We start from the raw sequence: 16,468 nt of genomic DNA, 5'->3' as shown, positions 1-16,468 counted from the left end.
CCTTCCTTAAAACTCTTCATTGAAAACAAAACCAAAAACAAAACAAAACAAAAAACAAAACAAAACACTCCTCATTGATTTTAGACCCTTGCAGACAAACAGGTCCTAGGTGAAGATGTCAGTAAACAAAGAGAAAGGAAAACAGACTCAAGAAGCATCTGGAAGCTCTTGTAGCAACTTCAGAAGATGAGGGAGTAGCAATTAGTTACAAGTCATTTTAGTGGGCTAAAAGGTGACTGGACCCATGAAGTCCACTTACTTTCATTGAGCATTTTTTTAACTGCCCTATATTATTTTATTAATAGTGGCAACAGAAACTATGTCTACTTCCCATAACATTTACAGCAGAAAGGCCTACATGCCAAGTTCTCACGAATTGGATAAACCTGTTATCAGCTTTTCCCAAAAAATTAGACATAGAAATTATATAATTATATTAACCAATGTTACTCCAATAAACTTAATTTTAAAAAAATTTTAAAAAAATAATCAAAAAAATTTAGACATAGAAACCATCGATTTTAGTTTCTTCTTTTTAACTTTTTAAAATAGCTACTTTCCCAAACAATACTACAATCGTTTTTGCCAGCCTAGTTTGTAATTTCGATAGTTTTTAAAATACTATTGCTCCTTCTAGTGAAGAATAAAAATAACCAGACCAATGTTTTCAATCAATACATTACATTTTTTACACAACTGTTCAACTATTTTAAAACCATCTCAAAGACCAAGGTAAAACCTGTGTTTTCTCTTTTAGTGATGGACTAACAATCAGTCACTTTAGCTATGAAAGGGCTATGCAGAGAAGGAAAAATGGAACAGGAGGAAAAGAGAGAAAACAGAGAAACTGAAAATATTAAAAATATTTTTAAATTTCAGGTGTGCTTTTAAGGGACACTGCCTGCTACTGAGTAAGTGCCGACTTATCCATGTTCTGAGAGGGTGTGTACAATTCACCATGACGTGCAGCCTCATCAGATATTTGCTAGTTCAAGCATTACTAAATAAACATGCCATTTTATAAACCATGTATACATTATCCTTTCTCTTTTAGCATTACTCCAAATAAATTTAGTAATGCCCTGATAAGGCTAAGGATAAGCAAGGGGTAAAGGTCAGAAATGAAGAGAAAGAAAAAATACGGGACAATATGTATCTGCATTTAAATTAGATTTTTACTTATTCTTTTGTACAATAGCGAGGTATAACAGTGATCTAAAATCATTTCTCGTAACTTACTATAGACGAAGTTTTTCTTTCTTTTTTTTCTTTTTTCTCTTATTTTATTTTTTAAATTAAGTTTATTGAGGTAACTGGTTAATACAATTGTATAATTTTCAAGTGTACATTATAATTTGACACCTGTATATTCTATTGTGTGTTTACCACACAAAGTCCAGTTTCCTTCAGCTATCATATATTTGATCCCCTTTACCCACTTCGCCCTCCCCCTACCCCACTATATTTGACCCCCTTTCCCCGTCTGCCTCCCTACTCCTCTCCCACCCTGAACTTTTTCTTTCACATTAAATTAGAAATTAAATTAATAGAGGTTTAAATTAAGTAAATTTAAATTAATACATACTCTGTTTTTCTGGTATTTCGATGTAAGAAGTCAGCCATTAGGCTTGAAATAACAACAAAAAAGATAATAGCCTTGACCTTATTTGTGAGTTGCTCATTTATTTTCACATGAGCATACTAGCTTAAAATCAGCAATTGGCTTCTAACTATGAACATATTCTCTGTTACAGCCCGAAGCATTCGGCAGCACCCAGTGGACAAAGACGCCCAAGGCTTGTGATTGAGGAATGTCCTCTAACTTATGAGACACAAACAAATGACGTGCCAAAAGAACTGATAGAAAAGGTACTAAATGTATACATTTTTTTCATGGGATATTGAGAAATATTTGGTATTCTCTTTTTTTTAATTTTTTAATAAAAATTTTTTTTGGTGACATTGATTAACAAAATCCAATAAGTTTCAGGTGTACAATTTAACAGTAAGACATATATATATTGCATTGTATGTTCACCTCCCATAGTTAGATTTTTCTGTGTCACCACATTTTGACCTCTTCTACCCTCTGGTAACCACTAGCCTATTACACTAGCCTATTGTCCATGTCCATGAGTCTCTTTTTTCTTTGTCCTGTTCATTTGTTGCTTTTACATTTATATCCCACATATAAATGATATCATGTGGTTTTCAACTTTTTCTGTCTGGCTTATTTCACTTAGCATGATTATCTCAAGGTCCATCCATGTTGTCACTAATGGCAGTATTTCATCTTTTCTTATGGCTGAGTAATATTCCATTGTAAAAATGTACTACAGCTTCTTTATCCAATCATCTATTGTAGGACACTTCGGTTGCTTCCATGTCCTGGAATATTTGGTATTCTTTATCAATTTCATTCTTGCTTTAAAAGGAATAAGGAAATGATAGGTGACTTATTCTACCAGAATTTAAAACATATCAAAGCATGTGTACCAAATTGTACAGAGTTTAAAAAAAAAAGAATACAGGGCAATGAAACAAAATGGAAATGCCAGAAATAAATTAATACACATATAAAAAGTTTCATAACAAACCTGATTAATGAAATAAAATGAGGAAACAACCATAATGTAATAAATGCTGTTGGGAAAGTGGGAAATTGTTCCATGGGAAATATATTCCATACATTTCAAATGAGTTAAAAGGTAATTTTTAAGTATAAAAAATCTGAAAGAAAATGAAAGAATAGACATAATCAATTATAAATAGATTGAGGAGTTTGAGTTTAGTATATAAATATAACTTCTATACTAGGAAAACTAAACTTAAAAAAAAAAAGAATTGGGAGCAAAATCTACAACAAATGTATCCTGTGGGAGCTTAATTTTCCAAATATTTGTGAAATGAATACAAATGCTTCAAAGTGATGTCCAGTCTTGAATGGACAGACAGAATCCATAAACAGTGATTATAAAAGGAAACAAAAATAATAAACATTTGGAAAAAGTTCAACCTAACTGATAATTTGTAATGTAAATAACAATTGAGAATTGATATCTTACCAATATTAACTGAGAAATTAAATTGAAAGTATTAAATTCAGTGTTGGAAGAGCTTTGAGAAAATATTCATATATTGTAACTGACATTGTAATAATTAGTACAGTGTTCTTGAATATCAACTTATAATAAAAATCATCCCATTTTATTTTGTAATCCAGTAATTTCCTCTTTAGGAATCTATTCAAGAAATTGAGAACGGAAAAAGTTATTTTTATACAAAGATATTTTAATCAACAGTGAATAGGGGTCAAATTCTCAATACAGTGGAATATTTTATGGGCATTAAACATGACAGCTATATTGACTATGAGGGTAAAAAAAAAAGGCTATATAATGTAACCTAATTGAAACTTAAATGAAAAATTTAACACTATATGTATATTTATTAAAGTCAAGAAAAAAATTTATAAGGATTCCAAACTGATGAGATTTTATGATGAAAGTTTTCTTTTTAATTGCTTTGATGTATTTGTAAGGTTTTAGCTTTTATTTAAATGAATACGACCAAAAAACCTAAGGTGTTTCCTTTCAGGTAAGAAACTGTGAAACTTGTTCACTGTTTCTATTGTTGTCCCTAAGCTGTAAATGACCATGTGTGTAAGATTGTCTGTGGTTTGAGTATAGCTAGTTATACCTGTTAATGATATTTCCCATTTAGGTATAAAGTCATCATTTAATAAGGTTTTTCAGGAACAGTCTTTGAGACTAGATTTTCATAAACAAGGTACACATGCTCTTTACTGCTACTATTCTAGGAAATTTCTTTTTTTTTTTCCCTGGGAATAAATCCACTCCAAAAAATTTCTTTTGAAAACAAAAATGTAACTACTTAAAAATTTAGTCTTAATAGATCACCATCAGAGCTCTTGTTTTGCATTTGATTTCCTGCACAGAGTTAAGATCTATTTAAACAGGAAAGTACCGTTATTTCAGCAATTAGAGTAATGGAGTTATTTCATAAAGAGAAAAGCGTCAGGAAACATAGCACATGAAATAGTTGAACGTTGTCCTGTTTATGAACAAGAGCAATAGATGAATGCCAAATGTTTTTTTTTTAATGGCTGCCTTATATAAAGAGTTGATTGTTGAACAGCTGGATTTTAAGTCATTTTAACATTATATCAATGTTTGCTCTATTTTTAAAATTAGGTTTACAAGTGTTTTTCCTAAGATTTTTAAACAAAAATAACAAAAAAATAGTAATCTTCCAACTTAAAGAATAGAGAAGACTAATTAATACAGTTACCAGACTTTTCCAGATAAAACTTTTTAGTAATAGAAAAAGCCTTCTGCACTTTTCACCCAAGTCAACTAATAAGACCTAGAGAAAGCTCTGGCAATAGATTTGTTTCCACCTGCAGAATGCCATGCCTCCTTACCACCTCCCTCTCCTCTCTCAGGACACCTGATACAAAGGACAATTTGTAATTATTGTTAAGGCTTCATGCATTGTTACAATCTCAATATGTTAGTTTATAATAGTAAATGATGTTGTGTCAACATAGTCCTTTGTCCTAGCTCCACACAACCCCACCCTCTGTCCTGCTCAGAATTCTCACTATCAGCAGAAGCTAAATTAAGGTCATCCCCTTTGATTGGACTTTACTCTCTGGTTTGGCCCCAATTCTTCCTGGCTTTTTTCATTCCGTTTTGTTTCTGATGATAGACGTTTTTACATTTCCAACCTCTATCATGACTTATTCTTCTCCTCCCTGGTAACTTTTAAAACATTTAATTTACATGTTTAAAACAGTGACCATGTAAAAGATGTTGCTATTTCTTTATTCTAACTTATTTAATAAATACTTATAGGACACCTATAGGTATAAAACATTACAATACAAAGATAAATAAGACACAGTCCTGCCCTCAAAAGAATTGCCAGTTGAACACAGGGGAATGACACTGACACAAAAAGAACAAAGAAATGAAGCCAAAGCAGAGAAAATAACTGTTCTTAAGGTCTGAAATTATTTCACTGGCATTATCTCATGGGCTCATGAATCCTATTCTTTAACTGATAGGATTGAATCTAATTATGTTTATTTGGCCCAGAAGGAGACAATAGCATCAAGATATAAGCAGATCAGAAAGCTTCCTAAAAGAGGTAGTATGAATTAGGTTTATGCATTATACATACACATTAGTCCAAAATTCATCTTTTAACATTTTTCTTCATGCACATCAAAAAAAAGGTGTATTTTTTTGCTTTTAAATTAATATTATTTTTTATTCGTTAAGGTGTGTTTAGTAATGTTATTTTTGAGGATTTCTTGGAATAGTTTTTAATTTTGTTTCAATTAGAGAGACTATCGTTAACAGGTCATATAGAATTATTAGTTCTATATGCAAAAGTTAGCAAAAATCATATAGAATTATTAGTTCTTCCCGAATAGTAACCTTTAAAAGAAAAATGATTTCTGTTTTCATAATTCCTAAAGTGTATTAGTTCTGTTTGAAGAAATTATAGTAATAATGTGACATAGTCTCAGTCTATATTAGAGGTTATTAATTTGTTTATAAATGAGTCTTTAGATACTGGCAAATTCACTCCTTCTTCTAATGCATTTCCTTAATAAGCCTAAAAAGGTTAATCGATAAAGTAATCATTGTAAATTTATATTTTGTTCTACTATCTCTTTTTAAACCTCAGATTAATGTAGCTGCTAAAAGAGGAATGAGATTTGTTGGATTCATAGCACAGCATTATCCACCATTCTGTAACGGAACCAACCACGATGGAGATAGAGAGTCCACATCGCATGTGAGACACACTTCAGATGAAAACTGTAGAAGCTGGAATGAAGGAACATTAAGCGGTCAATCATCTGAAAGTGGAATTGAGGAAGAATTTCATCATGAAAGTGGACAGTGTCAAGTGGAACGAGATGGCAGCCCCAGTTCCTCTAAATCAAGAAAGGGAGAAGGTAATAGACAAGATAAGTAGCAATAAAATAGAAGTATTAGGTTATATTTACCAAAATAAGTTTTTTTAGAAATAGGCAAAATAAATTTCTAAAGGTTATAAGGACTGAATAAACTAATATAAACTCGTTTTGATATTTTTAAATTATTATAGCCAGAATAAAGCAAGACAGTTTTTCAAACAGTTGTCCCTGCCATTTTCATACAATGCCATCCACATAATGTAACTTTGTGTTGAAATCTGCTTCCCATTTAGTCATTCACCAGCTCCTCTGAAAAATGGAGGCTGTGCATGTGTTCCAAAAAAAGGGGTTCTGTAAAGGAAGCTGTTCTGATTTATGTTTGTCCTGATAAACAGTGTCTGAGAATTTTAGTTTTGGCCTTTCCCATTTCGTGAATGGTTTTCATCCTTGAAGTTAATTGGCTTTATTTGATCAACAATTAGAATATGAAAATGATACAACACAGTGAAACAATTAATATAACAATAGTGCCTGCATCCTAAAATATCTTTAAACAATAGTTTTATTCTTCTCTGCCAACTAGCAAGTCTTGCAAAAACACTGAGAGTATTTTATTCATGTTTTTGGACTGTTCAAAGTTTTCTGATACCTTAATTGGCATGCTTTAAAAAGCACTATCATGGAAAATCAGACTGTGTATACCTTAGAGTTAAGAGCTCTGGAGTAAGAGTGCCTCAATTTTTTTATGGAAAGGGGGTTGTTGTGAGAAGTAGATAAGAGATGTCTCCAAAGCACTCGGCCCAGTGCCTTGTCCAGAATAAGCTCTGTATTAAGTTCATTACTATTAACTGATCTTTTAATCAGTGTTGGTGTTGCAGCTGCACACATTCATGGCATCTGCTTTCTGGGTTGTGGTAAGATGTGCTTAACATCCTATACATGACAAAGACCCATTCAACCATGGTCAGCACAATCTCCTTAAGAAGACCAGGAGCATTTCCCCACTGATCATCTCACCCATCCTCACCACCACCATCCTCCCCTTTTATTCACCAGTTCCCTAGCTAACCACCACCCTGATTTTCCCGCAGTGTAAAAAAAAAATTAGGAATGTCAGAGTGAACGAGGGTTATTGGAGCTATGGTCAGAGAGCTATTCATTTCCACCCACTGCTATTTCTAAACTGCTGGTTCCCATCCTGACCTTGATTAGATCAGGTGTCTATTTCTGGTTGAGCCCAATATGCTACCTACTTAATTTAATTATCAATCTTTAGATTCTACTTTCTAAATAGTTTCTTTTTAAGTTATTTACTTCTTAATAACTTTTCCATGGCAGTGGTTCTTAGAACCACAAAGGAGGGTGAGGGGAGCAGACACACACAAAAGACCTCTTGGGGGGGGGAGGTAGATGGGGTAAAGAGGGTCAAATATGTGGTGACAGAAAGAAATCTAACTATATGGGTGGTGAACACACATTGTAAATATATATATATGCCTTACTGTTAAATTGTACAGCTGAAACTTATTGGATCTCATTAACCAATGTCACCATAAAAAAAATTTTAAAATAAAAAAATTTAAAAAGACCTCTTAGAGAATCTGATAAAATCTGAGAGACTCAACTCGCATAACACAAAATACTATTGTCTGTAATGCAAGTGGTATTGGACTTCCTAAAACACAATTACAGATGTGGGTCCATAAGCCCCCAAGTTAAGAATTTGCCAACTTATAGTTAAGTAGAAGATATGACCCAGCAATTCCATGTATAAGTATGTATTCTAGAGTCGCTCTCACACATGTGTTCAAAGAGACATGAAGAATATTCGTAATAACATAAACTTGGAAATAATGTATATTTTCATCAACAGGAGAATGGTAAACTGTAATACTATGTAAAATAAATGAATAATATCTATAAAACATTAATTATACTTCAAAAACATAATGTTAAATAAGAAAATCAATTTATAGTTTGATATATACAGTATGATACAATTTTTCAGAAGTTTTCTAAACTAAAAAACATTGTATATAATTTGTGGGCATATAAATGTATATTAAAAGAATAAAATTTTTCATGAGAGTGATAAACACCAAATTCATTATAATAGCTATTTCTGGAGTATAGGTAGGGAAGACTACATAGTGAGCCTTAGCTATGTCCATTTCTCATTTCTTTGGAAACAGTATGAGGCGAACATGGCACAACGTTAACATTTGATGAAGTTGAGTGGTGGTTAATTTTATTATTCTCTATGCTTTTTTACATGCTTGAAATAGCTCAGAATTAATTTAAAAAATTAAGAATCTTTTCAATGAAATTATGGTTTTCTCCTTTTTTCTTTTTTCTGAATGCCTAGCCTCAGATAACAAGTTGTATACAGTCTTCAATGTTTTTGATGACGAATCAACCTCCTGGACCTATCAAGAGGGTATCCTGTCAGTGAAAGTAACAAGAAAAGGATCTGTCGTCAGTACACTTGATGCCGATTGGCTGGAGTTAACTACATTTTATTATAAGCAAGGCTTGTCTTTAATCGATTCTTTCGTATGCTGGGAAACATCTAAAGGTAAATTTTATATTATGATATATTATACCTAAATAATTTGACCTGTGTCAGAAATGTTTTGGCCTCTCAGGTTCTAAGGGACAGATATTATTTCTAAGGAAATAGAGTTCAATCATTAAACAGCTATGTAGCTTTAATTTAAAAGCTTAACCATCTTATGTGGTTGAATTCTAATGTTTGCTGTTGGGTTGTAACTGTCGAGATTAGACAAACCACTGTGTGATTGATTAGTAGGATTTTACAGATACGATGGACTAAAACAGCCTAATCAGGAGGCCTATGATGGCATTTGATAATTGCTACTACATTTATTACACTATCCCAATTTTGGACACTATCTTTCATGAGCTCCAGTCTCTACGTGGCTCTAATTTGTATGGAAAAGTAATCTTTGGTTCAGAAAATGATACTGATACTATATTTATTTCTGCCTTCCCCTTATCTCTCATCTTTCTTTAGCCTTCCTCTGGAATATGTAACCATTTGTCTCTATCACAAAAACAAACAAACTTTCCAAAAGTGACTTTCTAGGGAAAGTGTTTTTAAAAAGAGATTAGTGCTAAAATAAAAGAAAAATAGGTAGTAAGAAGACTGGAAACATAGAAGGATGAAGGTTATAAAAACCAAAATAATTATAGACCCTAACTCAATGAGGTTAGAGGAAAGAAAAAGGCAAATGAGATCTCAATATACCTTACTATTCTTAAATCAATCTAGTGATGCCTTCACTAATATAAGTAGAGACTTTGGATGACTATTTTAAATTATCAAGAGTCATGTTCCAGTAGATCCTTTTAACTAGCAACCAAGATTAAGGATCAAGCTCATTAGAGCACCCAGAAATCAACACCTTGCCTAGTGATTGACACATAGCAGATGCTTGATAAATACTTGTTAGTGTTTTTTGGTTATTGGAAATTTCTTCCAAGTTGACCTAACTGGAAGAGCATGGACTTTAGGATCAGACAGACCAGGGTTTGAATTCTTTGTTCTCTACTTATTAGGTGTGTGATCTGGAGAATTTAGTTGAACTCACTGAGCCCCAGTTTCCTCAAAGGGGGATAAAAATATTCATATTGTGAGAATTTAAAAGGATATAGTATGTGCAAAGGTGCCTCGCTCACCGTCAGAATTCATTTTCTGAGGTTAATTTTCTTTCCTGACACTTGTTACGTGCAACTACAGTACTTACAGTATGGCTCATCTATGTGGAGGTCGGTTTATGTTTCATCTTCATATTTCTCTCTTCCCCCCACTTCCTTCTCTTTCCCTCCAAAGAACGCAAGCTGGGGCCATTTTAACTTTTGGTTTATGACTAACTGCTGAAGGAAAAACAAGAAATACTCCTTCCACAATTTTTTCAGTCTTCCCTGTCTTGGGCCTTGCCTGATGAAAATAAAATTAGCCACAGCAGTTGCCAGTTAAAGGCTCTGTAGGGCTTTTGTTCTTAAAGCCTCAGAAGCTATTTAGAGAGCCCAGGGGGTGAATCTCTCCCTCTCAGCAGCTCCGGAATGTCTCATTAGACATTTTATATTTGCAGGCCATGCCAAGCCCCTAACGAGCCACCTCAGTCTGTGGGGTATGGCAATTGGGTGTGTCACTTGGGACTTTCCTGGGAGTATACAGGGAAGCTGCATAGAGGAAACTGTGACCAATGCCTGTGTCACTGTGCAAAGCAAGTAAAGAGGAAGCAGGGCTGAATTGGTGGCTTTGTTCTGGGATACTTGATGCCTGACAGCTAAAGCCCGTGGGGACAGTGCATATTTTGTTTTGTCTTGCTTCCATCCTCTTCCAAAATATTTTCAGAAGTCAACCCACTATGAGGAATAGAAATAAAAAATCAGGGAGTGCTCAGAAACTTAAATATATTATACCACAAATCTCATTTCATAAAATATCTTCCTCCAGAAACAGGGAGAAAAGGAAAAAAACCTTTTAAAAAGTTTTCTCCCTCGGCAGGGTCATGGTGGAAAAGTTGTTAAGATCTGTGAAATTCCTCTTCAGTGCCCTTTCCTACTCACTCTCAGTGCCTTTTCTGCTTTGAAAAGCCCCATACTAGAGGCATCCCGTGGCCTTCTTGCTGTTCTTGCAGCCTGAGGGTTCTCACTGCAATGGCCTCCTGCCTGACCTTCTCCAGCATTGCCAGGCCTCTACCAAACCAGCTCTCAGATGGATTCACTGCACACTTACATGGGGCTCGTTCGGGGGGATAAAAACCTCCCCCGGAGATCCAGCCCAGTCAAGCCAACGAAGACAAAACACGTCAATCTACCAGAACATGTAGAGATCCAATGGCAGCCGACATAGGTTGAGGTGGGCAACTTCGCCCACTGATACAAAACACACATACACACACCCTTGAGGTTCCCACACTTCAGTAGCCTACAGATGCCTCCATCATCCTCAGAGCATAGTCTCTCCCCACCTTCAGTATACCCTCATCATAAGGCTACATTTTAATTCTTTATGAATTCTTTGCAGATTTTGCTTGATATTCATTTCATTCTCTTCACCCCTATAAAAATGCTTGTGTGGAGTTCACAAGGAGATGTATCAGAATGTAGACTCGGGTAGAATTTGACACTGAAATGTGTATTTATTCACGTCACATATATGTACATGTCAGGCCCTATGCCAGGCACTGGGTTTACAGCCACAAGCAAAATGAATGTCTTCCCTACCCCGCAAGAGCTAGCCACCTGGCTTCAGGCAGTAACAGTTATCCAAACATATATATTTAATTTCAAAATTGAGAGAAGTGTTGCAATGTTACCCAACAGTGCTATTGTAATGAGAGTAACAGGGAAGAGCCCACTCAGAGGAGTGGTCAGGAGGTCCCATCCAACTGAGACGGGGAGGCTGGAAAGAAGCCGGCATGGGGGGAGCCACAGGTAGGCCGTTCCAGTCAGGGGAAACACCCCCAAATGTACCAGAACCCTAGGTCAGGAAAAAGGGAAGTAGAAAAAGGTCTCTGTTGCTAGAGCAGCATATGCAGAAGAGAATGGCTCCAGATGAGATGGAGGAGGTAAGCAGCAGCCACTTGATGGAAAATCTCATAAATAATGCAACAGGAGCCAACATGTATTCACAGGTACCATATGCCAGCATTTTCTAAGCACTTTACACTTATTAACTCATTTAATCCCCACAGCAACCCTATGAGGTAGGTATAGTTGTTCCCTTTTTACAGATGAGGAAACTGAGACACCGAGCTATTAAGTAAGTGGCCCATGTTCACACTAGAAAGTTGAGGGTGGGGTGGCACACAGGTAGAGTGTGTGCTCTTAACCAATTTGCCATCCTGTCAGGAATTTTAAAAATTTAAAGGAGTTATGACCCTATCTGCATTTTTTTAAAGAACCTCTTTGATCTCATTTTGAGAAATGGATCACACAGGGTGAGAGTGGGAGCAGGGAGGCGCTTCAGAGGCTGTTGCAGTGATCCATGACGATGGTGGAGATGGAGAGAAAGAAGCAGGCAGGCTGAGATTCATTCTGGAGATAAAATGCTCATGAATGATTTGCAGAATGAGAGTTCCCATATGAAAAATAAATTAAATTAAATTAAATTAAGAGAGAGAGAGTTCCCATATGTGCCTGCCCTCCACTTCTTAGAGATGGTCCTGGGCCCACCTCTAGGCAGTTTAATACCAAAAATGACACATAAACCAAACATACTGAAATGGAATGTTACCCTTTTTCACATTTACAGGAACGTCAATGTCATATCTGACGAAAATGAATGTAAAAGATCACATGTCCAGAAAAGTAGACCATTCCCTGGGAATCCTTTAAGCTTGTGCTTCTCATACCAAGGTCCAAGTACCATCAGGGTGTGCAGCTTTGTGCCGGGGAGTGAACAGATTCACAGAAGAAACCTCTTCCTGAAGTGTCAATATTACTTCAAGTCTGGGGGATGGGGGTGAGGAGAGGGCAGAAGGGAGAACATTATCTTTCTACATAACCTCTTTACATCACTTTTACTCAGAAATATTTGAAAATAATGCAAAGTTTGCATGGGATTTTTAAGATAAAACGGTAGACTTTAAGGAAAACTTATGCTAACCACAATCACTTCAAACTGTACTTGGAGACCATTCTTGAACGATACAAGTGTGCTTTCCTTTGCTGTGTGTAGTATTTGTCTTAAAAAGTTTTTGAGAAGCAGTGCATCAGCCAGTGCTTTGTAACTTTTTCATATCGTGCACATACAGAAAGTGGTTAGATTGTAGGTTACACGGTATAAGGGGCTAAAGGTGCTCTTGGCAGGAGGGGGCACCCTGCATCTTGGCATACCTGTAATGGAGTTCTCGGCACACCCATGAGCAAAGCACACTAGATGAGAAGCTCTGGGTTATGTAATGTTAAGAAGTGACTCAGTTCAGGGATAGTTATTAAGTAATTGTTCAGAATGATCACCTCACCCCATTACCTGGAAGATTTAACACACCTAACACCCAAATGGTCACTCCCCATGACAACTGGGAAGGGTGGCAGACCCTCCCCAGCTGCACTTCTGTTAGGGGGAATTTCTTCAAAGATACGAGTACTCTTACCTGTGGAAGTGTCAATCTTCGATGGCTCTGGCTCTGGAGACTGGCATGGGCCCTAAGCAAGCCAGCCAGGGGCCCTGGGGAGCTCGAAAGTGAGAAAAATGGACTTTTGTTTTTAACTGAAGTATAACATAAACATAAAAGTATATTAATCTTATGTGTACAGCTGTTCAAGATGCAGAATATTTCTTTATGCATCAGTTATATCTCAGTAAAGCTGGGAGGAACAAAGAAACACAAACCAGAAGAAAGATACAGAACATTTCCCACATCCTTGAAGGTCTCCTCCTCTTGACCCTCACCAGTTAACATGCTCCCACCCAGAGATAAGCATTAGTCTGACTTCCATCACCGTAGATCAATTTTGCCTGTTCTTGAACTTCACATAGGCTGAAGTATAAAGTATGTCATCTTTTACATCTGGCCTCTTTTGCTCAACATAGTATCTCTGAAATGCATCTACGCTGCTGCATAGCAGTGAGTCTTTCTCTTTTATTCTCATGTAGTATTGCATTGTATGAGTCTACCACACTGTCTTTCAAAACCCAAAGAAGTTTGGAAGTACTAGGGAACCCCAATATTGAGAATAAGAAAACAGATGCAGAGTCACAAAACCTATGGTTCTCAAATTATATAATCCCAAAATAAATAAGAGACAGATTATCAATAACTACAGTTATCTGGGTATATAATTAATTTTAAAATTCATACCCCTATTACAAAAAGGTCTTGTCACATACACATTTTTAAAGATGATCTAGTGATGCCCCAAATTTACAATCAGAAACAGATTTGATTCCTCTGGTCGTTTTGGTGTGACAGTGGTGAAGTACATTTAAAGGAAGTAGAACACATGTTGTAATCAGAAAACCAATTCCAACTAGTAAATTTAACTTCACTGGTCCTGAAAACCACTCTGAACAACATAAATTCATTGCTGCCTTAATTGTAAGTGATGCAAAAATGATAATATAGGTCCTGCTCACTCTGCCTCTGAGAGGAGACCACATTCTGTCTGTGTTACCCTTTTCTAATAACTTTCTTATTGGCTCAAAAAAAAAAAAAAAAAGATAATATAATATAACGATTTTTCTCTTAAGGTTTATAACCTGTTAATAAAAATTAAAAATTAAAATTATGTTGAAATTACTTTTGTCTCTTTTATTTTTAAACTTAGTAAATCACTTGAAAACCTTTCTTGTAGGCCTTTGGTTATTTACATAACTGTCAACCAGGGAAACTTTGATGTGACATTGTGCTGTATAAAAACTAAGATGTTTAACCAGCACGTGACCATGGGAAAATTGTCTCCTATTGCAAAATTGGAGACAAAAGAACTTCCATAAAATCAGTTTAGTTTTGGCCAGCTGGTAATTGTCAACTATTCAAGAAAATGTCAGAGAGGCCCTCCCTTAAAACTTCCTTCCCAGCAGGAATTCTTTTGACAATGACTTCTGTTTAGGATCTTCCTGTTACCATTCTTTAAAAAAGAAAAATCATTGAGGTAAAGAATTGTTCCATGTTTACATTTTTTGAAGTAATCTTAGCTCATATTCATTTTAATATCACACCTGTAAGTTTCAAGGATTAACATTTTTTATGTTGTTTCTCTTAATGGTATAATTAACACGTATACAACATACAAATCAGAAACCAAAATTTGATTTCAAAGTGAAGTCATTTCCAGATGCTTTTTAGGCTTAGGAAATCTACTTGCTTCTCGCTGTATGATATTATTTTATCTTGCTTTTGTTATTGTAAATTTCATGTTTACAGTTTGATTTTAATTCCGTGAAGTATAAAACTGTCTTGAACTTTGCCAAAAAAAAAAAAAAAAAAGATTAACCTTCAAAGAAGAGGAAGATGTTATTGATTGAGCCATAAAAAGTGTTTATTCATTGATATGTTTTTCTCTAAGCTTCTTACAAGGATTATTTAAGGATTTAGATGATCTTAAAGAGACACTTAGTATTTACAACTCTTCTTAATTGAATCCTTTCCCTCACAGGAGACCATTTGCCTAAATCTGTGGAAGGATTCTTTATCTATGAAGAAGAAGGTTCTGGAGTTCCAGGTTCCAGTAGGAAAGGAAATGATGCCATTGTAGTGGAACAATGGACCGTTATCGAGGTAAACTGCAGTTTTCTGGCTTTACTTTTAGCTTTACTATTACATTTAGTTTAACATGTTAAAGATCTTCCTTGTCTAACACATGCAGTATCCTTCAAACATGTTGGTGCAGTGTTCAGAATTTCATCACAAATGCATGAATGAACTTCTTTCAGATTTGCAGACATTGCTTTACTCGATGTTCAACTTTGTTATAAGACAGCAAAATAATTTTCTATACATAAATAACAGTAGATTCCCCCAAACTTGGCATTCTAATCCTAAAAGTACCCTGACACTGACAACTGGTTGAAAATGAAAAAAATTCAGTCAAACTAGTATTTTATCTCCACACAACCAATATGACTTTTTACCTTGTGAATAATCAAAGGCAAAAATATCCTAAGTGTTCTCTCTCTCATCAGGCCGAATATGTACACACAGCATTGCCCTTCCGAAACCAGAGATGACACTGCTGCTGTGTACACTCTGAATTCAGATGTCACCAAAGGGACTGCCATTGAGGTGTGCAGACTGAATTCAGGTGTTTTGTATTGTGCATATGAGGCCCTTAGCAACAGGCTCTTTCGTGGATGCTTTTACCTTTCTGGCCTTACAAAGGTTAGAGAGATATAGACCATTTACAAAGAAACTAGAAATCCCATTGAGGAGAAAAAATCAAAAATCAATTCTAGGTGAGTAAAAAGCAGTGGAAAGACTCCACATCTAAGCTCCTCTCACCTTTCACTCCCCAGTCCTCACTTCCCGGTCCCTAGACCAGTGATTCTGAAAGAACTGTCTGTAAACTACTTAGAACCAAATCACCTAAGGAGCTCATTTAAAATACGGATTCCAGCCCTGCCTCCCCACACCTAACGTTAATGTTTGACACCAGAACAAGACCCAAGGAACAAGACAGGGAAGACCCAAGCTGTGGAGAACCAGATGAGAACTTCTCTTTACTCTGATCTCCAGTGTTATTAAATTTGTTGAAGGCAGCAGGTAGCAGAAAATGCAGCCCAGGAAGACTGCAGCCCGGCGAAATTGCACTTAATGGAGCATGAACTCCCCTTACTGGAACACCGATCAACCTCTGTTGTAATCACTCATGTAGCTGGTTGTCTTTGCCATTAAACTATGCACTGTTATGCTTCTTCACACAGGGCTGTGAAATCAAGACGGATTATGGCCCTCTGCTGCACACTCTGGCTGAGTTTGGGTGGCTCCTGACAAACGTGTTGCCTACACCTATACTGAGACACGACAGGTAACACCAAAG

General features: G+C 35.7%; 1 protein-coding gene across 3 annotated transcripts in view; it reads left to right on the top strand.

The window, feature by feature from the left end:
• RFTN2 (raftlin family member 2) overlaps positions 1 to 16,468 on the top strand; it is a 52,704-nt gene that overhangs the window by 15,331 nt on the left and 20,905 nt on the right. For all 3 annotated transcript variants that reach the window (XM_039844338.1, XM_039844337.1, XM_039844339.1), the window contains 5 exons: positions 1,755 to 1,869; positions 5,719 to 5,992; positions 8,319 to 8,528; positions 15,089 to 15,210; positions 16,353 to 16,456. In XM_039844338.1, coding sequence (XP_039700272.1) covers positions 1,755 to 1,869; positions 5,719 to 5,992; positions 8,319 to 8,528; positions 15,089 to 15,210; positions 16,353 to 16,456 — 825 coding nt within the window. The remainder of the gene's footprint in view (positions 1 to 1,754; positions 1,870 to 5,718; positions 5,993 to 8,318; positions 8,529 to 15,088; positions 15,211 to 16,352; positions 16,457 to 16,468) is intronic.

Source organism: Pteropus medius, unplaced genomic scaffold (assembly GCF_902729225.1).
Source record: "Pteropus medius unplaced genomic scaffold, Ma_sr-lr_union100, whole genome shotgun sequence".
Taxonomy (NCBI): Eukaryota; Metazoa; Chordata; class Mammalia; order Chiroptera; family Pteropodidae; genus Pteropus; species Pteropus medius.
Note: the sequence above shows the minus strand (reverse complement) of the source record. Positions and strands in the feature narration are given on the sequence as shown.